The sequence below is a fragment of the Paroedura picta genome, chromosome 15 (assembly GCF_049243985.1).
Source record: "Paroedura picta isolate Pp20150507F chromosome 15, Ppicta_v3.0, whole genome shotgun sequence".
Lineage (NCBI taxonomy): Eukaryota > Metazoa > Chordata > Lepidosauria > Squamata > Gekkonidae > Paroedura > Paroedura picta.
This window is the reverse complement of record NC_135383.1, coordinates 16,985,820-17,008,997: the sequence shown is the minus strand read 5'-3', so window position 1 is coordinate 17,008,997 and position 23,178 is coordinate 16,985,820. Positions and strand designations below refer to the sequence as shown.

The following is a 23,178-nucleotide window of genomic DNA, read 5'->3' as shown; positions in this document are numbered from 1 at the left end:
GGCCTATGGGCTGTATATATTTTTTAAATTCCTAACGTTTTTTTAAAAATTGTGCACAATAAGAGTTATACAGTTTGAACCTTAATACAGACATCCAACCTTTGATGGTCCTAACTGTCATTAGTTGGGGTTTGATGGTCGTGGTTGGCCTGGAATGATCCTGCACTGAGCAGAGGGTTGGACAAGATAGCCTGTATGGCTGCTTCCCTTCTATGTGAAGGCAGGCTGAAAGCTTGCTGCTACTTGGGCTGGGAGGGGGAATCTACAGCCTCTCCGTATCCCATGCTGAAGAAAGGATGCTCAGGATAAGGTTGGAGATTGCAGGCATGGGAATTTCACGGGTTTCTTCGTCCAACGATGAGAGAGGCTGCAAAAAGGGCCCTTGAGGCAGGGCAGAGCTAAGTGGCCATTTGCCCGGCCGCCTTTAATCAGAGCTTTGGTCCACCTGGTGAATCTCTGACCGCCTCTCCAGGGACTCAGGCAGAGAAAGAACGTTCCCAGTGCTGGTGCCCAAAGGCTTGCAAAGCCAGAGGTGGACTATTTGGATTTTGGGCCCTTTCCTGGCTCGCGGAAGAACCCAGGGCAGCTTCACACAAGCCACTGAGGGGGAAGGGGGGGCAAGTGGGTTGCCCAGGTGCTGGAGAAGATTTGCAGGTGATGGAGCAAGTGCAAACAGGTAATGTTCCTTCCTGTGCTGGCCAAGGTGGGGCAAGAAGAACAGCAGGAGTATATCTCAGTCCATAAGCAAGTAGAATACAAGGACCGAGACGTTTCCTGTTCTGCATGGCATGGAGTGGGCCGTTTGCAGCATTTGAGGGAGCTCTAACAGGGTCGGAAGGGAGGGCTGCCCAGGGTGGGCTAGAGATGACCAGGGGCAGCCTTGGAGGGAGCCATGGTGCTGGGTGGGAGGGGATGGGTCATCCACCCAGCAGCCAACCTCCTGCAGGCTTCTTTCTCTCCAGGAGACGCGGGAGTATGAAGTTTCCATCTAGGGTGGCGCCACCCTCGAGGTGGGAGCCGGAGGGGCAGGCCCCACTCCTGATTCCGTGCTGCCCTCCACCTTCTCCACCCGCCAACGACTGACTCCGAGGCGGGCCGACCACCCGCCGTGGCAAAGACCAGTGAAGACCTCCCTCACATCCCTCAAGACGGACCTAATGGGGAGAGGGATCGGAACTCTAGACCTGCAGCCAGCAGCAGCCCCCCACCCCCACCCTGAGGCTCCCCCGCTTTCGGGCCTAGCTTCAGCAGACAGCCCTTGCCTGCTTCCACCCACCTCCCCGCCCGTTGCTTCCTCTGGAACTGCCTCCAGCATCCCGACCGGCTGCCACCAGGCTGCTGATTCCTCTCTGCTGGACCACCCTCTGCGGTCTTGGCAGCTCTCACCCAAGGACTGCGCTGAATCCAGAACCTTCTGAACTTGCCCAGGGAAGGAGTGTCAGGATTGGGCCTCTTCCCCATGACAGAGTTTGCCGGCAGCCCCGGCCCCTGAAGAGGGTGGCTGATTCCCTTGTCCTCTTAGAAACCTACGCTGAATGTGATTGCCCACCAAGCGTGGATGGGTTTTTTCCCCCCAAGCCAACCAACAACCCGACTGGCCAGGGATTCTGGTTTTGTGGGAGGCATCATGTGGGCATGGAACTGGCGTCACTGTGGGTGGGCAGCTAGTTGTGAACTTCCTGCATTCCGCAGGGGGTTGGACTAGATGACCCTGGAGGTCCCTTCCAACTCTATGATTCTAACCCAAAGTCCATAAGGTAAGGGACATTAAGAAGCACATGGATGACTTTTTTCATGAGCTGGAGGGTTTTTTTTTCCTTCCTCTGGGCATAGAGCAAGGGGGTCACTGGGGGAAGGGGGTCAGGTAGCTGCAAGTCTCCGGCAGTGTGCAGGGGGTTGGACTAGAGGAGCTTTGGAGGCCCCGTCCAGCTCCTCATTCCTGTGTTTCTTCTATGTCTCCTTCTAGCAATTGTGACAGGAGGAAGATCAAGTGGGGTACTGCCCCACAGGCAAGTCTCCCTCCCAGGAAAATCAACAGGACTGGGCAAAGCCTGCTTCTTCTTGCAGGTGTGTGGGGTCCAGGGGTCCAGCACTGGGTGGGGCTCAAAGATAGAGTGGCTGGAGCTGGACCCTGCAAGGCCAAGCCAAAACAAATAGCATGAAGAGCAGAACGCAGCATTGTCCGGGAGATCTGGTTGAAGTTGGAATGCCCTGCCAGGCCGTGGTATGAAGCCCACCCCCCAAAGCAGCCGTTCTCTCCAGGGGAACTGATCTCTTTCGTCTGGAGATGAGCTCTAATCCCAGCGGATCCCCAGGCCCCGCCTGGAGGCTGGCATCCCTACCTCTGCTTCTTGGCACCTCCTGATTTAGAGTGGGTCACAGAAGCCTATGATTAGGCAACCCCCTCCCTCCCCAAGCATTTTGCCCTTGAAACAGGGACGTTTGCATGTGCATGCACTGGGGTTGCCAATCACCAGGTGAGGCCTGGGGATCTCCCGCTTATTACAACTGATCTCCAGGGGACCAAGGAAAGGGCTGCTTTGGATTGTGGACTTTAGGGCACAGCACCCTTCTGAGGTCCCTCCCCTCCTCAAATCCCACCCTATTATTTTATTATTATTATTAGATTTATTTCCCGCCTCTCCCGACAGGCTCGAAGCGGGTCACAACAACTAATCCCATTAAAATTCCCATTAAAACATCAATCTACTAACATGGCGGCTAAAAATCCCATCCCTCCCCCAATTATTAAAGAGGTGAAGAGGAAAGGATAGGGGAGTAGCGTACACTCCAACTCCTAGGGGGAGAGCGATGTCCCTGATTCGCTCCCTCCCCAGGCTCCACCCTCCAAATCTCCAGGTATTTCCCCAAGCAGAGCTGGCGGTTCTCAAAGACACCACCGCCACCATTTTTATCCTGTACATTGGCCACCTTCTCCCTTGTTGTCCGTGGAGCGTCTCCCTTGTGTGTTTCCAACGGATAAGTTTCATAGAAGATGAGGAGACGCCTTCCCCAAACACAAGTGAATGGCACTGATATTTTAGATGGAGGTGGGGGCAGAAGCCTTTTCTCCTTCCTCTTCCCCCCAAGTTCATAGACCCACACTGGACCCTACAGCCCCCAGCCAAGAGCACCTGGAGCCAGGTCCGGAATCCCTCCCCCTTCTACCAGCTCCAGCCTGACCTACGGATGCCCTGTCAACCAAGCTGCCCACTCTCTGGCAGGACACGATCCCTCTCCCCACCCTGTGGTTTCCCAGCAAGTTCAGTTGGGATACAGCCTGCCAGGGAGCCTCTGCCAGGATCCCTGGGTACCAATCCCTACGAAGAACCTTCCAGACCCAGACCCCGAGTCCCTGCAAGACTTGAGCAGAGAACGACCAGAGGACTTCCTCATTAATTAACACGGGGCCTGATTCATCGGGAGCATCTCCCACAGAAGACCTGTTGAAATAAGCATGGACTGTACAAGAGAGCTACAATTTGGGGGAACGTCCCGAAGGACTACAGTCACACACCCCACCCCAGTTGGAACTGTCCGGTTCCTATTCTGTTGCCCTTAGTGATATTCCAGATCCCAGGTTGCCTCCACCTGCCTGCTGCTGGGCAAGATTTCCCCCTTTAGGTGAGACCTCCGTTTTGCCTCTCTGATTGCAGCCTCTTGCCGCATCCATTAAGAGCCGGCTTCTTTTAGACAGGTTCAGGTGGGGAGCCGTGTTGGTCTGAAGGAACAGGACAAAATCTGCGTCCAGGAGCACCTCTCAGGCTGACAAAGTTTGATTCCAAGATTTATGCACACATCTTCAGGTAGAATGAAACAGTCCTCAGCCATACATGTAGGTAGAGAGAGGGCAGAGGGGTTAATTGCTAGGAAGGTTTAGTCAGAGATCAGATGCATAATTAACTGGGCAGTTATAGCTGCCTCAAACCTAGCATGGCTATTATTGTCTGGTTAATTATGCATCTGCACTCTAGCTAAATCTTCCTGGCAATTAACCCCCCACACACACACATACACACACACACCAGATGTATAGTAAGGGAAACTCTGTTTTATTATATTTGATGATGATGAAGCATGCATGCACACGAAAGCTTATATCTTGAATGGTCTGAAAGGTGCCACTGGATTCAAACTTTGTTCTCGTTGCTTTTTTTAAGTTTCCCCCTTATTCTCTACCAGGATTCAAGAGCGATATCATCCATCTTTCCCCCCCCCAGCAAAAATACTGTTTTGGAGGAAAGGGGCCGGCTATGGGTACCCTTCTCCTGAGTCCTGGTGCCTGGCCCAGCAGCCAGCATCTCCTTCTGCAGCGGTGGGGGAGAGGAGGGATGGACAGCAGCTGTGATGCTGTGTTGTTCTGGAATCCAGATCTTTCTCCTTCAACGTAGAAACTGAGCCATGACTCCCGTGGACATTTTGCAGCCTGGTCAACATTCTGTTTTGCGAAAGGGGCGAGGACTGAAGGGCCAGGCCACTCAGAGCGGTACGCTGTTCCCACAATAGCTATCAGCAGCAATGTCTGAGCTGAGCCTCCAAATTCAGAGGCAGTGTACCTCTGAATGCCAGTTGCTGGAGAGGAGGCTAAAGAAGGGGAGGTCTTGACCCCTGTGCCCCTGCTGGTGGGGGTTGCCCAGGCATCCTGTTGGCCAGGGGTAGTCAACCTGTGGTCCTCCAGATGTCCATGGACTACAATTCCCATGAAACCCCTACCAGCAAACGCTGGCAGGAGCTCATGGGAACTGTAGTCCATGGACATCTGGAGGACCACAGGTTGACTACCCCTGTGGCCACTGTGGGAAATGGGACATTGGACCATGAGTGTGATCCTATAAGCCTCCATCTATAGTAAGAGTGGCCAGATTGTAGCTCTCCAGATCTGGGGAGGGAAAATTTGGCCACCTCTGGTCTATGGCAACTGTTATTTTCAATGGTGTCCACCCTCCGACCCTTTATTTTGCCCTACGAAAATGAGGCCTTTCCTTCAAATCAGCCCAATGGTCCTTTAAACATGAAGCCATTTCACTCCATCCTTGAGTCCCAGAACCCGATAATTAGGGACAGCCTCTCCTTCCCCCAACCCTTATTCCCATGGCTTTCAGGGCAATCCTCCTTCCATTCCAATGTTGGTGGCAGGTTGAATAAAAGCGGCAGCCACCCTTCCCGCATACGCTCAGCCGGAAATACGGCCGGTTCCCCTTCTCTATGAGAAGGGGGCCGCCCCAGCTGGGCTCTTGGTGGTTCCGTCAAGGGGGCATGCTGGGGGGGGGGTTGTCACGCCGGAGGGATTTTTATCTGTAAATTGTAACATACAACTGTCGAATACTGAGCTGCTCCGACTATTCCAGTGGGGAGGAACCAACCTTTTGGATTGTTTCATGAATAAACTGGTGTTTTAGAATAAACTGGCTATGCTGTGGTGAACTGTGCGCTGGGAAGCACTGGAAGCGGTTTATCCTAGGACGGTGGTTCTCAGCCTGGGGGTCGGGACCCCTTTGGGGGTCGAACGACACTTTCACAGGGGGCGCGGCGGGGCAAGCAGCTTGGCCAGGGAGGGACATGCACACAACAGCCTTGCAGGGCAGATTCGTCTGTCTGGAGCAGTGGAAAAGCGAGATCGGCATGGTGGGACAAGAGGCAGAACTGAACTGAAAAAAACAATTGATATGCAATCATGAACAAATTGATCTCCACACCATGGGTCAGTTCTGGTTTAATTTCTGTGAAAGAAAGAACCCTTGCATAATTTTATGGTTGGGGGTCTCCACAACATGAGGAACTCTATTAAAGGGTCATGGCATTAGGAAGGTTGAGAACCACTGTCCTAGTAGCATGCACAGAACAAGCAACAGGCCCTGCGGTTCCAGGGCCCCTGCGTTGTTGTATGGTTAAGGAGCCTTCATACTGTGATTGCTAGGGGCGTCTTTTCACTTGTTCTACTTGGCAAGAATGGGAAAAGGGTGAAACGCATGTGCTCGGATAGTAGCTGAGCATGCACACCACTCATTGAGCACCTGTGCAGACCACAAACCGCATAAGTGTGAAGGTCCTTATAGATCAGGCTCTCTCAAACCAGGGTTTTCTGAACCCCCAGGGTTTCTTAACAGCCCTGGAAGGGTTTCCTGAAAGGGTGGGAGTTAATTATTAATTATTTATTAATTTGATTTTTTGACCGCCACTCCCGTGGTAGGAGAGAGTAAGAGAGCCCTGATATTACTAAAGAAGAGTTGGTTCTTATCTGCCACTTTTCTCTACCCAAAGAAGTCTCAAAGCGGCTCACAATCGCCTTCCCTTTCCTCTCCGAACAACAGGCACCCTGTGAGGTAGGAGAGGGTGAGAGAGCCCTGATATTACTAAAGAAGAGTTGGTTCTTCTATGCCGCTTTTCTCCACCCGAAGGAGTCTCAAAGCAGTTTACAGTCGCCTTCCCTTTCCTCTCCCCACAACACACACCCTGTGAGGGAGGTGAGGCTGAGAGAGCCCTGAGATTACAGTGCTGTGGCGAGCCCAAGGTCACCCAGCTGCCTGCATTTGGAGGAGCGGGTAATCAAACCCAGCTCAGTACATTAGAAGCTGCCACTCTTCAGCTATACACCTAGTTGCCTTTTTTACACATTGTTCTGGGACACACACTGATAATGCAGTGGACGAGGCTCGAGTCCAATGCCACCACGTACCAAGATCTCGTGCCTTCAATAGCCGTGGAAGAGACTTGGCAGGTTCAGCCAGGCTGGGAAGTTCATGGCTCCTCTTTGACATTTTCCCAGGGAGTGATGACTGCTCTCCCGCAGCATCTCCTGTTTTAATGACTAATTTCAGAGCCATGACACTTAAAAAGCACAACCATTACCCAGTATCTGTTATTACATTAAGAAGTTAAGGGAAATTATATCCTAGGCTCGAACGGGCATCTGACTCTCTCTTCACACCCTACAGCAGGGGTAGTCAACCTGTGGTTCTCCAGATGTTCATGGACTACAATTCCCATGAGCCCCTGCCAGCAAACGCTGGCAGGGGCTCATGGGAATTGTAGTCCATGAACATCTGGAGGATCACAGGTTGACTACCCCTGCCCTACAGCACTGCTGACTTTTGGGAGATAAATCTTCCTTGGCACCACCTGAATGTACCCTGAAAGTTTAAGAATGTGCAAGTTTTCTTTCCGTGCCTTAATAACAGCACTAATATAGGCAGACAGCATGAATTAAGGCTCGCCTTCCCCTGGACAGCGTTGATGGATGGTTTACTAGCTGGCTGGCTTGCGATTCCTCAAAGGGACACCCTTCATTTCTAACCCACTCTTTGGAAAGAACACTTCCTCGGTTTGCACTATATTTTCCTGCAAAGCTAGTTTAGAATCAGAATAAGCACTCTTGGTGGATAAACGTATGAACGCTGGCTTGGACTCGCGCGCAATCTGAAAACGTATGTTGGCAGCCAGAAGCGGCCGCTTCCTTTGTTCCCATAACCCGCTAGCATGGGAAGCACCAATCATCACGCGGCAACTGCAACAGCACCATGACAACCTCACCACCGTATCGCGTCTCCCGCACGGAGCGTGCGTGCATACTGCCAATAAGGTCCGCGGCTCCACTCGAGCTGATGCTCTGTGGTTAGCCACAAGCTCCTGTAGTCACTCGCATGGACATGCCCCCAGGATATAGCTTTCAATCCCCGGATGCACAAATGCAGATAAGCTACTGGTTAGAAAGCACCCTTAGGTCGGGGAAACATGGGAGCCGTGCAGCACCGGCAGTCTGCCTGCAACATGGCCGGATGGGATGGGGTGGGGTGGAAGAGAAGGAAACATGGCAAAGGAGAAAGGTTCAAGGCCTGGCCACCTTGAGCTGTTAGGGATGCTAGTCCCCAGGTGGGTTTTTGATAGAGAGACCTGTCCACCATACATAGCAAAGAAGAAAGACGCTGACGAATAGCAAACAGTTCCCGTAAAGAGTCTTTTTAATTATAGCAGAGCCAGAGCGAGTTCCGGCTATTACCTTGTTTTCAATATAATAAGTTTTCCTCTGTGGCTCTTTGGCAAACTTTGAAACATTACTGTACATTCGGTCCAACGATTGATATGCATTCTGAATTAGAGATCAGGCTTCTTCAAACAAGGGTTGAGGGCCCTGGAAGGGTTTCCCAAATGGGGGGAAGTTCATTAATTTTAAAATGTATTTTTAAAATTTGTTAAACATTTGTCAGTGATATGACCATATATCGGTGCGAACTTAAATGGAATCCAGGGAATGGTAAAGGACAGGAAGGCCTGGAGGATCATTGTCCATGAGGTCGCGATGGGTCGGACACGACTTCGCACCTAACAACGACCATATAATCATGCTGACCTGGCCCCACAACCAGTGATGTGCCTGGAGGGGGTGGGAAGGGGAGGAGCCTCAGGTGGGCATGTCCACAGCTCTGTTTCCCAACCATATTCTGCATGATTGGTTCTGATCTCCAGGCACCACCTGGAGGCTGGCGAGGCTGACCTCAGCCTCAGAGGGGGGATTTATTGGGGGTTGTCAAGCCAAAGTCTCCTGGGAGAAAGGGCTAGGCTGAGTTGCACAGGCCAACCAGGTGCAGCGGCAGAGGCCCAAGCTGACTTTCATTTTGTCAGCCCCCCTTAAGCACCCCCAACCTGAATCACCATCTGTCCCATCAAGATCAGTGCAGTCTGCCAGCAGTTTTTGTATCACCTGCTACCTGATCCTTTTTCCTTGGCAATCCCAGAACACAAGACCTACCCAAAAGAGTCCCAAAGGAGCTTACAAAGAGTTCTCCCTTCCTCTCCCCACAACACACACCCTTAGATGGGTTTTGTGAGAGCTCTAAGAGAACTGATCTGTAAGAACAGCTCTGAGAGAACAGTTACTAAGCCAAGGTCACCCAGCTGGCTGTGTGTGGAGAAGTGGGGAAATCAGACCCAGTTCTCTAGATTAGAATCCGTTGCTCTTTAACCACTATACCACGCTGACTCTCTAAGATAGGAGAGAGGGGAACAAGGATGCACTGGAAAGGGAAAATAGTCCTGAAATGCTCCCCTTCCCCATACCTTTTACTGACAGAAGCCAAAGGTTTCAAGGCTGGCAATATTATTGCTGTTTTTTAATAACCTCCATGATGGCTTTAACCATTTACACCACAAGGTGATGCTCTACCCACTTAACTCTGCCTTGCATTTTTATTTCATTGCAAGTTGGCTGAGGAAACCAGGCAGGATATCAAAACATCTAATTCTTGCCATGTCCCTAAATCCAGAGAATGTAGCCATGAACGGACAAGAGTCGGCTTTCCACAGACTTTCCACAGGTTTGTAGAAAAATCTGAAACCCTTTTTTTTTTAAATAGCCCCCACCCAGTAATAAAAGCAGCATCTGTATCCCCTCTGAGATCTCAGTGGCCATCGTACAGGTTGTTAGGAAACGACAGTAATCTTGAAACCTTGCCATGGGGGAAGGGGAGCTTCCAGGACTATTTGGGCCTCCCTGTGTGTCCTTGAACCCTTCCTTCCTCTTGGAGGGAGGACTCATCAGGGGCAGAGCAAGCAGCAACTACCATATAATGTGCTACTGTGCAATTCACCTAGGTGGAGCAGTGGTTATAGCTTATTGACACAGAGCTCACTTGAACCCAGTGACAGCCTTCCCCAAACCTGGACTCAACTCACCTGAGCAACTTGCTAGCACACAACTACTGAAAGCTGGCTAGCTGTCAGGGAGGGGGGAGAGAGAAGGAAGTAAAAATGAAAGCCAGTGTGCGGTAGTGGTTTCCGCAAAATTAGGACCTGGACAATGCAGATGCAAATCCCCACTCAGCCATAGAAGCTCATTTGCATGGTCTCGGGACAATAAATCTACCTCCAGTGGAGTTGCAAGGGTAAAATGGAAATTTGAAGGTGGAGCTGGGAAATGGTGGGGTTTGGGGAAGCAAGGCACCCGCAGTACAGCCATCCTCCAAAGCAGCCATTTTCTCCATGGAAAAGAGAAGTCTGTAATCTGGAGGCTGGCAACCTCAAAGGGCAGGAAAACAATGTAAGATTTTTTAGGTATACATTAAGTAACGAAAGAATAAATAAAGCTGTAGATTGGGGGCAGATCAAGAAAGGTTGGGTTGTAGGCATGCTTGCCAGCTCTGGGTCGGGGAATACCTGGCAGCTTTGGGGGTGGAGTTAGTGGAGCATAATGCTATGGAGCCCACCCTCCCAAGCAGCCATGTTCTCCAGAAGAATTGATCTCTGTTGCCTGGAGATGAGCTATAAATCCAGAGGATCTTCAGGTCCCACCTGGAGACTGGCATCCCTACTTCTTAGGGTTGCCAGTTCTGGGTTGGGAAATCCCTGGAGACTTTGGGGAAGGTGCTAGAAGTGGGCAGGATTTGGGGCAGGGAGGAACCTCAGTGGGGTCCACCCTCCAGAGCAGCCCCTTTCTCCAGGGGAACTGATCTGTGTCCCCTGGGGGGATAAGCTGTCATTTCAGAGGATCTCCAGGTCTCCCCTGGAGACTGGCATCCCTAGAGGAAGGAGAGCAGGAAGCAGGGAGAGGACAGGGGTTGTGCGGAGGGGAGAGGGAGAAGAAACTGTGCCCAAAAGGTATGCGCGGGAAATTGAGCGTCCCCTGCAAATCCCCGCGTGCTCCCGACTTGCACATAAATAAATGTACGCACATCCATGCATCTTTATTTTTAAGGGGTCTTTTGCAGGGCTGCCGGGCGCCATTCTTGGCCGTCGCCCCTCCTTCCAAGTTGCCATGGCAGGAGGCCGCTCTTCCAGGGCAGGGCGCATTTCCTATTGGCAAAACAAAAAGGGTCAAGTTTGGCCTGTGCGTGGGCAAGACGAGGACCGCTCCGTTTGCTTCTACCGCCCGCTCGTTTTCCAAGGCGGACGCTGCCATCAGCTTCACGGACGGCGATCCCAGCTAACGGGGAGCCTCCACTCTGCGGCTTCAAAAATAACCCGGAAATGTGGTCTGCAGACAAAAGAATTCCTCCTCTTCCCCCCCCCCCTTTCCTTTTTTTCTCCCTTCTTCACACTTTCCTTCGGCAGCCGGCTCGCGACGCGCGTGCGCACCTCCCCGACCCTGGCGCCAGGGGCGGAAACGGGCGACGGCCGTTGCGAGGAGGCCCCCTCGAAGCCCGTCAGGGCAACACGCACGCGCCGGGCAAGACGCGCCTGCGTCGAGACGCACTTGGAAAGGAGGGAGCGGCGCTTGCGCGGAGCGAGCGAGCGAGGGGGGAGGAGAGAGAGAAAGAGAGAGAGGGGGGAGAGAGAGAGAGAGAGGGAGCAAGCAGGCGGGGAGAAACAGCGATCGATTCCAGCCGTGTTGGTGCTGCTTCGTACGCCTGCGCGCCGGGGGCCAGCCGCCGCGCGCATGCTCCCCGCGCGGAGGGGAGGGCGCTCTGCGCCTGCGCGGGGAGCGCTGTGGCGGCGGGGCCCTGTGTCTGAGGCGGCGGCGCCCGACCGAGCCCGCCCGTTCCTCTAGCGGAGGCAGCCGCGGGCCCCGCCCCCTGTCATGGCAGCCGCGGCCTCCGACTACCCCGTCCCCTGCGGGCGCTTCCTACGCAGGCCGACGCCGACCAGGCCCGTCGGATAGGCCGAGAGCGAGCGAGCTGAGGCAGGCAGGCAGACGGCCCCCTCCCCCGACCCCTTCCCGCCGAGGCCAGCCCCGACAGGCACCGAGCCCCGCGCCGCCCCTCCGCCGGGGCCGCTCGTGGATGTGGGACAGGATGGAGGCCAAGACGGTGGTCTACGACCTGGACACCTCGGGGGGCCTGATGGAGGTGAGCGCCCGCCCGCCCCCTCCCCCCTCATCCCTCCCCCCCCCATCCCTCCCCTCCACCCCCGGCTCACCCTCTCTCTGCTTCCCTCCAGCAAATCCAGGCGCTGCTGGCGCCTCCGCGGAGCGACGAGAGCGGCGGCGGCGGCGGCAGCGAGAAGCGGAGCCGGCGGCCGGACCGGGGCGAGCCGCACCCGCCGGGCCCCCACGCGCCGCAGCAGCACCACCACCACCACCACCCGCCGCACCACCCCCACCACGCGCCGCCCGCCGCCGGCCACCACCACCACCCGCCGCAGCACCACCCGCCCCACCATCACTCGGCCGCCGCCGCGGCGGCGCAGCACCGGCGGGCCGGCCGCGCCACCAACCACGACAGCTGCGACAGCTGCAAGGAAGGCGGCGACCTGCTCTGCTGCGACCACTGCCCCGCCGCCTTCCACCTCCAGTGCTGGTGAGTGGCCCGGGGGACAGGGCGCGGGCGACGCTTCCCCTCCGCGCAAGGCCCGTTAGGCAGGCAGGCGCGGACCGCTTGGCGGCGCCTGCGGCGGAGACGCGTCCGGCGCTCCTCCTCCCTCCGTCCGTGCGCTCGGCCGGCCTGCCATCCTCCCCTTCCCCCTCCCCGCTGGGCCCCGCTCGCGCTTGACAACATGGCGACCCGCCTGAAATTGTCATATTTTATTCCCAGCGCCATTTTGCCCGGGTCGCCGCCTCCTCGGGCCGCCCCAACCCCCCAAATCGCCGTCCTTGCCGGACGTGGCAGCCGGCGATGGCCGCTGCCTTTGCAGGAGACGCCCTGGGGCACGCCGCGAAAGCCTGCCCGGGGAAGGGAGGGGGGAGTGGGAGGGAGACGGTCTCGCCTCTCGTTGGCTGCGCTCACCTCCTCCCGAGTAAGCGTGCACGGGATCGGCCCTTCTGCCTTCCGCAGGCTGCTTTTTTTGTTTTTTTGCCTTCCCGGAGAGTGTTTCGCGTCGTTTCCCCAGCCGGATTGCTGCCGTGCCCCGTGCGAAGGCTTTTTTGGTTGTTGTTTTTGCCCTCCCCCTTTTGGGAGCCCATTGTTCCGCTTATGGGCATTCCTTCTAGTAGCTCCTGCAGCCAGCCCCCGTCCTTGGCCCTGGTTTTTACTTCTTCGCCGGCTCTGAAAAGGGGTTGTGGTCTGTTTGGCTAGCTCTAGGGTCTTTCTTCAGAGCAAGGTGGTTCAGAGGTGTAGGCATTGAGGGGGGGGGGGGGATGTGCCATGGTCTAGTCTCTGTGTTGGCTTTGGAAAGGGAAGTGGGTGGCTATAAAAGGGAGCTGCTTCAATTGGTGTGATGCTGCCATCGCACCTGGCTCTGAACTCTTGCTAGAGGACCCTGAGGGGGGGGGAAAAACCCTTTCGCTGTGTGTAAACTGATATTGCAGAGTGGCATTGTGGTTTAGTTTGTGTGGCGAGGCTGGTTGGGGAGAGGCGGTAGCATGCAGGCTTCAGGGTTCCGGTTTTAGAGTTCTGCCTGTGGCCAGCTGGGAGGTTTCTGGAGGGTGTGGTTTGCCTCCCCTGTTTTCTGGGCCTTTGTTGTTGGGTACCAAAGCAGGTGAGGCTGTGGAGAGGTGGCAGGAGGGAATCTTCTTTATAGTCTGAGGCTGCATCTTGCAGTTGAGTGGCTGAAGTGTGAATTCCTTTTTCTCGAGGCCTTGTGGGAGAATGGTTGTTTGCTTTCCTCCAGGAAATGCAGAGCCAGTGGAATCCTTCCCGGAGGTGCAACTTGAGACTTGGCCGTACCTCTTGCAAATGCCTGTAAATCGGCCATTTTGCCTCCCAGCAGGCACAACACTTTGGGGTCTGTGTGTCTTGTGTCTGCTACGTTGCGGTCAGCTTGCTGCATGTGAGGGGGGATTCCAGGATAGATGGGCCTACTGTTGCAGAGTTGAAAGTGACTGCTTCACAGACAAGCAAATATTTTTAACAGGAAACATACAATAGAGATGTACTGAAATTAGACACCTGCCATCCTGCCTTAAACAGACCTGAGATTCCTTGTTCCAATTTCCAATCAATAGGACTGGCTTTTTAGAAATTTAAATTGGCCTTCCTTAATACATTGTATCATAGCATGGCTGTTCAATGATATCAGTTAATTCTCTTCTGCTTCAGACTGATTCTTCCTCATTTAGTTGTTTATCTTAATTATACGCTTAGTTCAGCTCTGCACCCCATGAGAAAGAGGATGGAAGCTCTGACCTCTCTCATCACCCATTATGTGTAACATTCCAGTCCCTGAAGGGCCTACGAATCCGGATGGGATTCACAGTAAGCCTTTCTGTGTCCCTAGGCTCTTGCTCCCCCCCCCCATAGTTTTCTTCACAAAAACATGGAAAATAGTTTCTTCTTCACAGCATATGAAGAAGTGAGCTCTGACTCACACACATTCATGCTTGAATGAATGATAGCCTTTAATATGCCACTGGATTGCTCTTCTGTTGTGCATCACTATACTAACACAGTTACCATTCTGGAATTATCCAGTAAAATGGCCATGAGTTTCAGTTACTGAAGGTGTACGGTACCTCCATCGAAGCTGTTTGTCCCCCCTTTTCAATTGTCCCTGACCTTTACATACTCTTATGTTGGTTACTTATTTGTGTTCCTACTTTGGGTGGGGTCAATTTCCTGATGCAAATAAAATGTACTCATTATATTTACCTAAATGGGCCCTCCCTAAGAACAATCCACCCCTGGAGGATGGGGGATACAGAAATTAAGATTTCTATCTGATGCAGGTTGGATGTAATTTTAACTGCTTTAGGTATTTAACTTATTATTTTTAAATTATGTAAACTGCCCTGAGCAGGTATATACCGGGAGGGGCAGTATAGAAATCTAATTATAAATAAATATTTCTGTGCTGCTTTTCCTCATTGCTTTAAGTGGTATGCTGTGAAACAAGCAAATTAAAACTGCCCAGAGGTCTGACATAAGAGAATATTAACATAATTAGAGACCGTTAAAAGCATAAAGTCTGCCTAAACAATACAGCCTTATACTGCTGTCTCAACTGGATAAGAGAAGAGGCAGCTCTGACTTCAACCACTAGTCCCATGCATAAGGATGAGACTATCATAGAAAGTCCTTTGGCCCTGGAATCAAGGAGGGAGGGGAACGCTATCCTGGTTCCCATGGGGAATGAGGCAGTGGAAGAGAGCCCATAAAGAGCTTTAAAGGTCAAAACCAGCACTTGGTACTGGATCTGGAGGCAACCAGGGAGGTAGTGCATACTACCATCTTATGGGTGGTCTAGCTAATGCCTGTGAATAAACAAACTGCTGCATTTTGGATCAATTTGCAGCTTCCAAGTCTTTTTCAAGGGCAGTCTCACATAGAGCACTTGCCAATATTCTGATCTCAAGGTTACGGTAGGGTGGTCCAGATAAGCTGCCAGATAAGCTGTGCCCAAAAATGGGTGAACTATCCTGTCCAGATGTAAATGAAAGAAGGCACTTTTAGCAACAATGCTGACCTGTTTCTCCATTGAGAAAAGTTGTGTCAAGGAATATCCCTAAATTCTTTTTTGAATTTGCTATCTTCAGTGACACTTCATCTAACGCAGGGGTAGTCAACCTGTAGTCCTCCAGGTGTTCATGGACTACAATTCCCATGAGCCCCTGCCAGCAAATGCTAGCAGGGGCTCATGGGAATTGTAGTCCATGAACATCTGGAGGACCACAGGTTGACTAACCCTGATCTAACGCAGGCAGCAGAAGCTGTTAAAGGGTTTACCAAATCCTTTACCAAACAATATCACCTCAGATTTATCTGTATTGTGGCCTCAGTTCAGTGGCCAAGAACCATAATCGTGATGCCTGGAGACTTACGCTAAAATATATACCTTGGTGTTACCAGTCCATTGTCCATAGATAGCTCTGGCATTGTGTGTCATCAATGTCTCCTAATGTCCTTACATAAATATTAAAGAGCTCAGGAGATGAACATATCCCTGGAGTTCCCCCGCATGACAGTTCTCGGGTAATAGACTCGGTATCCCATTTCACCAACTTTGCATCCTATCATACCTGTCTAGTCTTGGTGGGGTAAAAGTATCATAAAATAAATTACAATACTAGGCATAATTTAATTGTAGTGGTTAATGCCTATCATTGCTTTAGGCCAGGGGTAGTCAAACTGCGGCCCTCCAGATGTCCATGGACTACAATTCCCAGGAGCCCCTGCCAGCATTCGCTGGCAGGGGCTCCTGGGAATTGTAGTCTATGGACATCTGGAGGGCCGCAGTTTGACTACCCCTGCTTTAGGCATTCACATGCAGGAGCTGGATACAAAATACAGCGGGATTTAAGATCCTAACCCACAGTTCCGAGGAGAAATTTGGGGATACATGTGGGAAAGCAAACCTCCTTGGGGCCTTGAAGTCTCCGAAAAGCCTTGAGATGATCAGAAATGTGCAAATTTGGGCTGGCCGGATAAAACAACGTTGCCTTGGTAAAGGAGGAGCTTGTCTCTGTTGATGTATTGAACTTTGGAGGTATTCAGAGCATGTCTCTGGAAATACTGTACAAGATTCGTGATGTCTTTCGCCCTTCTCTCCTGCCCAGCTCCAAGTTTGGGAGGTGGGATGGAGCTTGCCCATGTTGAGCTGTATTTCATGCCCCGAGTACCCAATAGTGCACTTCTCTTGAGCATGGAAGTGAGGAGGGCTGTTGAAGGGATTCTCCCAACAGCTGTGTTGTGATTTCAAAGTGGCCAGAGGAGGAAAGATAGTTGTTTAATTGACCCCTGTGGAAATGTGGGGAGGTGTTCACAAGGGAAATGGGTGTATCCTTGAATGGGGGTTCAACTTCTTCAAACCTGCCATATCAACGTTTGATAGCTGGTGATTCTGAGCTATAATTCCTTGATTAATATCTACCAAACAGAAAGGCTTTGTTGTTTGTTATTTTCCATTTGTCCTTCCCTTGCGATTTATGGAGTTGGATTGGGCTACCTCAGCCTTTCTCAACCTTTTTACCATTGAGAACCCCTGGAACAATCTTCAGGCTTTGAGAACCCCAGAACTGGGGCGATTGTGCAGAATATGGTTAGGAAGCATAGCTTTGTACTGGCCTCCCTGGGTCCCTTCCCTTCCCACCCCCTCCATGCCCATCATTGGCCACTTTAGGAGGGGAGGATGGGTCGACATGACTATGCATGATCATATCACCCAATAAATGTTTAACACATTTAAAAAAATAAATAATTAACTCCCACCCATTCAGGAAACCCTTCCATGGCTGTCTACAAGCCTCAGGGTTTCACGAAACCATGGTTGAGAAAGCCTGGGCTACCTGGCTCTTCCGGGCTTAATCAATTTGTACCAGAAAAGTTATAGTTGTGGGGGAACTCATTTGAAAGCTGTGTCTTTTGCTCTGTTTCCTCTGCTGCTTGTTTAGGCTATCATTACAACATATCAACAATAGCAAGGAATTGCTTCTGCAATATCACTCATAATATTTTAGTCTGTCTTCCATCTTGGCTACAAGCCTGTGATGTGGGTTAGGCTGAAAAAGTCCTGTTTGTTCTGTGGCTCTCAGGAATTTGAATCAGCTGAGGTTGCCTCATGCTCAAGTTTGTGTCCTTGGAGCATCTTGCTCTGCTTAAGTTGAAGTTCGGTATATACGTTTATGCCAGAATACTTACTGTAGCCATGATTCCATAAAGAATGCAACATGAACTTGAGCAGCAGATCAAAGCAATTTAGCTTGCAGCTGCATCTGGGAGTGATAAATTTATCTTAATAAAACTTTTTTAAAAACCCTATAAGGTGTTTCTTACTTTGTTGCTTCCTTTTGCATCTTTTTACCTGCAGGAACTGGTTGGAGCAGTGCCATTTCTCCCCCTTTAAATGCAAGAATATCTGCATGCACACACCCCACCCCACTCTTGTGTTCCCCAAATGCATTCATAATCCTGCAAGCGAGCTTGGTCCACTGAAGGCCGAATTGCCTCACACATTGGGTTTCACAGAGGAATTAAAAGAATGTTGGGGAAAGGCACCTGCTGTGTAAAACAGGTATCTAACAAGAAGAAAATTCATTTACAGAATGTAGAGCAGGTGAACTGTCTTTTCAAAAAAAAAAAGTCTCCTTTGAACTCAGAAGTATGGTATTCATCTGGTCACATCCCATTTACAACTTCCTGTTTGACTCTCAAGTTGAGGTCACTGTAGCAACAAAACCACTTAACTTCCTGTGGAAGAAAATACAGGCCCTTGTTAAGAGCCTCTTTGCACCCAACTCCTGACACATTGCCCAGTTGCCTAAAAAGTGCCCTTAAGTTGGTCTCGCCATTCCAGGTTGTTCCCGTGCTCTCGTATCTTTTCTGTGGACTGCTTGGTTGCTTCTCAGGTTACTGGTCTGAGTGACTGGCTCAGCCTCTTCTGTCTAGCATTTTGGCACACCCCTCTCCATATAGCTTGGTTGTTCAGAGTTGCAGTGAATGCAGAAAATGAGCTGGCCTGTGGAGTCAAATGGGTTTTATTTTTCTGTATATGTCTATCAGTTAACTTCTGCCTCACACAAGGTGGGAATTCTTTCTGCCTGAAGTTAGCACTGGACTTCATTGCCTGTATTTTTCTCTGCTCTTCAGTCCATTTTTCCTCCTCCGTCTCCCCCCCCCCCTATCTTTCATGTCTTGTCTATTCAGGTAATATACACTTTCCTCCTCCTGCATGTAAACTATCTAGAAAAAAGGTTTATAGGCTTATTACTTATATCTGCCCAGGTTAGCAGAGACCATAGCAATTCTCCTGTGATGCCCTGGCACTGGAGTACTGTGTGGGGTTGCATGCTCCGGTGCGCTTCGGCCGCTTTGGTGAGCACTGCAGCCCGAGGAGAGCAGGGGAGGGGACGGGTGACGCTGGCGCACCAGCTGGAGCGTGCAACCCTCTAGTACTGTGCATGTTGAACCTGGAACCTCTGTTGTCATACTCCATGATTTTAACTTGTTTAAATATTTTTTATTAACTGTTTATTGGTTATGGGCTGCTTAAGGGTTGCAGGTGGTGGTGAAGGCCTTAAATGCAGAATGATTCTAGGGCCAGTCTCTTGTTAAAACATCTCAGGTCTTGGGAAAACTCCTGGATGAGGCCTTGGGGAACCACTGCGAGTCATAACAGATATTTGGGCTGGGTGAGCTTATGCTCTGACTGGGAACAAGGCATCCTAATATCTTCAGTGTCACATTTGCCATGACAGTGACCAACGTACTCTTTCTTGGAGATTGGCTGAGCTACCAAATGGCAGGCAGAGGAATCTCTCTGGACTTTCTGGCTGAGGTGGTTACATTCCAGATCTCTGGCTGCCATTTACAAAGGAGAAGGAAAGAAGCAGCAGGGGACTAGGAGAAGAAAAGGCAGTGGGACAAAGGAAACAGGAAGGCCTACAAAAGGAGTCTTGTGACTGGCCTAGTCATAGAATCATAGAGTTGGGAGGGACCTCGAGGGTCATGTAGTCCAACCCTCTGCAGAATGCAGGAAATTCACAACTACAAATTCACAACTTACTATTCTTTTTACTCTGAACCAGTGGTGTGATTCAGATAGCTGCTAGAAATCTCATAATGACCTCAACCAGATTTTGCTCACCTCTTTAGCTTATCTCTACCATTGCTGCAGTGACAGTTTAGCCTAAATTTGGAATTATCATTGTGTTGGTTACATACAGAGTATGCCCAGTTCTGAGTAGAGGATAGCTTCTTCCCCAGACAGAAGTATTTGGCTCAAGTATCCCTTTTCAACTACAGTATTTTCTGTGTTAGAATCATAATCATAGAGTTGGAAGGGACCTCATGGGTCATCTAGTCCAACCTCCTGCACTATGCAGGAAGCTCATATCCCTATCGCTCATCCACTGTAACCCGCCACCCCCCTGAGCCTTCACAGAATCAGCCTCTGCTTAAAAATTTCCAAAGATGAACCCACCACCTCCCGAGGAAGCCTGTTCCACTGAGAAACCGCTCTAACTGTCAGGAACTTCTTCCTGATGTTTAGACGGAATTTCTTTTGAATTAATTTCATCCCACTGGTTCTGGTCTGTCCCTCCCGGGCAAGGAAGAACAACTCTGCTCCATCCTCGATATGGCAGCCTTTTAAGTACTTGAAGATGGTTATCAGATCCTGGCTAAACAGACTAAGCTCCCCCAACCTTTCTTCATACGTCTTGGTCTCCAAACCCCTCACCATCTTTGTTGCCCTCCTCTGGACACGCTCCAGCTTGTCTACATCCCTCTTCAACTGTTACCTAGGGCTGTTTCATATGTGCATATTTCTCGTGATAATGGTCCTTGTGGTGACTTATACATGCAGAGGTTTGTGCAGAATAGTAGCAACACAAACAAAACCTCTGAGGAAGTCAAAAGATCAGCCATTGCTCAGATGCTTGCATTGACCTTCCTGTGATGCTTTTCAGTGAAATAAGTTCACACGTTCATCTGTGCATGATCTGTAATTGTCCAGGTTGTCCAGGAGTGTGGGATAGACTTGGCCAGCTGGCATGGAATGATCTGAGGGGGAAATGAGAAGCTCAACAGAGCCATGAGTGTGAATGCTGTGGCAGCGAAAACATTAATGTTGTGGGAGAGAAGGAAAAGCCTGTGTGAACCCTGGCATTGTTTGCTGGTGTATGTTTTAACTTCCCCCTACAAAAGCCCCAGAAGCTCTGGAAGGACGTTGAATTTGTCTAAAGCAGAAGCCAAATTTTATGGGCAATTCTGTAAAAGAACTGCACTAAGGAAGGTTAATCAGGAAACAAAAATCTGACTCCCAAGTTGCATCCTTTAGATGTGACTAATAAAACCAAACTGGTAACTTCAGAAAGCTTTTACAGAAGCTAAAGGTTTTACAAATAACCCTGTCTCAGGCTGGGCAATCGGATAAGCACCCAGGTCGGTCTTGTGGCGCCAATGTGCACCTTGGGCCTCTGGAAGTGAATGGTTGCAATTAAGAATCTGGGTTTATTGTAATTTGAGCCTGACTTCTACCAAGCTAGACTGCCTTTCTCATGGGAGGCCAGGATTCCACCGTGCCTGCTGTGCAGCACACACCATGTGCAGCTTAAAGAGCTGTGGCAGCTTTTAAGGCCCCTGTTTATTGTTGAGTCTCCTAAAAAATGATTGTGAAGCACATGCAGGCATATATGAGTGAGCAGACTCTGGGGGGGGGGGAGCATGGGTCAGTGGAAAGTGTATATTTTGCTGTAAGAAAGTCCCTATTTTGAAACCTTAGGATCTTGTTAAAGGTTCTTGGGTGGCAAGACTCTCACCTTCAGTCAGGGTAGACTATTTATCTTACACCATTTAATATCTTTCTGCTCAGCCAGGGCCTCTGAGTCAGCGGCCATTGTATTAACTTGGTGTTAAGGATGTTCATTTCTGTCAAGGGTTGCCAAACTGTGGCACTCTAGATGTCCATGAACTGCAATTACCATAAGTCCCTGCCAGTTTGGCCACCCCTGGTTTATATGTAGTCCTGCTTTCTATTCGTAAGGTGGACTCGAAACACTGCCACGGTAGGTCATGATGCTTCAAGCGGATCTTTCAAAATTAGGATCCGTTATCCCACTTGTCCTTGGAATCCGTTTTTAGGGTTTAGAGATGAATAGAAGCCTGTTTGGAGAGAGCTTGGCAAGTAACTTTGCGGAAGATTTTGAGAGGGGAGCAAGAAGGCAGCAAACCTGGACACCAGTTGTGGCAAACTGGACTGATGGCTGGTTGGACTTAGCCAACCTTTTGACTGATTTGGAAGCTCTGCCAAAGCTTACGTTCCCCAACTGAGAATGTCAGTCCTGAGGCCTCTCTGAGCACAAGCGCCCTGCCACGTTGAGCTCTTGGCTGGGCCATCTGCATCTTTCTGAAAAGGAGGCTTGGCATCTGCTTTGATTTGGTAATTTGGCTCGGCCACCTTAGCACAACAACTTTGCTTCCTGCTGCAGATCCCTCCGTGCTGTTTGTGTGGCTTCCTCTGTGGATTCTTGTGCAGCAAGCAGGGCTGTTGCAAATTAGGAAGCCCAAGAAAAACCCTGCTTGGAAAAGATGGCTTCATGGCGTTTGGATCAAATGCAACTGGAGTCCGCCCCGCCCCCTTCCCTGTGCAAATAGTTCTGTTTATAAAGAGTGCCAAGGGTGGGGGAAGAGAAAACACTAAACTTCCTGAGAAGCATTTAGCATGCTGGGTCTTAAGCATGCAAAACACACACACACACACACACTCTGGGTGAGCCTTTCAGGACCAGGAGGAAATCACATATGCTGATCTGCCCAGGAGCTTTTCATGCACTCCAGGAGTGAACTTGAGAGTTCAGCTATGCACAATGCCAGGAGATGCATGGACAGAGCCCACAACCCCCCCCTTTTTTTTCTCTCTCTCCAATTTTATTTTTCTGGTTGTGGGCCCCTGATTTAGATCGACCTCACCAGCCCGCCTCAGCCTTTTCCCCTTTTCTGAAATGGTTCCTGGAAGCTGCTCCGTGCCTCATAAGGCCATTTCATCTCAGGAAAAATGGTGTGGGCTGGAGAAGCTTGGCCTTACCTTGTGCAGGTAGCCCCAATTCAGGCTCTTGAAAATTGAATTTGAAACTCTGACTGCCGAGCTCACAGGCATGTTGCATGCAGAGGAGCTCCTAGCAAAGCTGGAAACTGCAGTCTACAGAGTTTGAATTTAGCAGTGTCTCGAGGGCAGGGCAACTCTCCCCCCCCCCAAAAAAAAAACTTCCCCTGTCTGGTAAGTAGTACCCAGTTTTCCTTGTGAAAATGCTACTCTGATTGTAGAAGGGGCCAGATGTAGAGAGCATGTCCTCCAGGAATTCTTCGTAGCCACAAAAAGGGAGGGAAGAAAGGCTTATGTGCAAGGAGGAATAAAAGGCCAAGCCCTCTTAGAAAAAACTGGCCTACTTTTGTCATGGGAAGTTCTGTGACTTGCTGAAAGGGTTGGGAGGATAGGTAAACAGAGAGTATATTGCAAGGAAGAAGCATCTTTTTTTAATAGTCAGGTTTAAATGATGTGTGGGCCACACTGTCGGTAACATATTTGGCTTTAATTAGTGTTTTGTTGCTTTGCAGTGGTGCGTGAGTTTTACAGCAAACATGAAAGTATCTGACGAAACGGCTCTCTCCTTTCATGCTTCTGAAAGACTTGTAGTTTTCAGGGGGCAAAGACAGCAGTTGTGTATTTTGTTTCATGTAAATATCGGCTTTCATCCCTAAAGGATTTGGGATCAGTTTCCAACCTATATATAGAATTCAGAAGTCAGCCATATCAGGGATGAATGAAGCTCAACCTCGACCAGCTCCCAGGACCTCCCACCTTACCTAGGCCTATCCTGCACACATTAGATAAAGCAATTTCAGTGCCCTTTAGAAGTAGGTTTTCCTGTTCCGTACAGCA

At 50.6% G+C, this 23,178-nt stretch overlaps 2 protein-coding genes across 3 annotated transcripts in view; both read left to right on the top strand.

Moving 5' to 3' along the window:
- The window catches only part of SEZ6 (seizure related 6 homolog), a 99,981-nt gene extending 94,599 nt beyond the window's left edge, over positions 1-5,382 (top strand). Inside the window, exon 17 of one of the 2 annotated variants that reach the window (XM_077311769.1) lies at positions 963-5,382. In XM_077311769.1, coding sequence (XP_077167884.1) covers positions 963-992 — 30 coding nt within the window. In that variant the 3' untranslated portion in view covers positions 993-5,382. Of the gene's footprint in view, positions 1-946 lie in introns of both variants that reach the window. The other variant, XM_077311768.1, reaches the window with a different exon arrangement.
- A 5,702-nt stretch (positions 5,383-11,084) lies between these two features.
- PHF12 (PHD finger protein 12) overlaps positions 11,085-23,178 on the top strand; it is a 33,548-nt gene continuing 21,454 nt past the window's right edge. The window contains exons 1-2 of the mRNA XM_077311357.1: positions 11,085-11,777; positions 11,869-12,227. Of these exons, the coding sequence (XP_077167472.1) occupies positions 11,712-11,777; positions 11,869-12,227 (425 nt within the window). The 5' untranslated portion in view covers positions 11,085-11,711. The remainder of the gene's footprint in view (positions 11,778-11,868; positions 12,228-23,178) is intronic.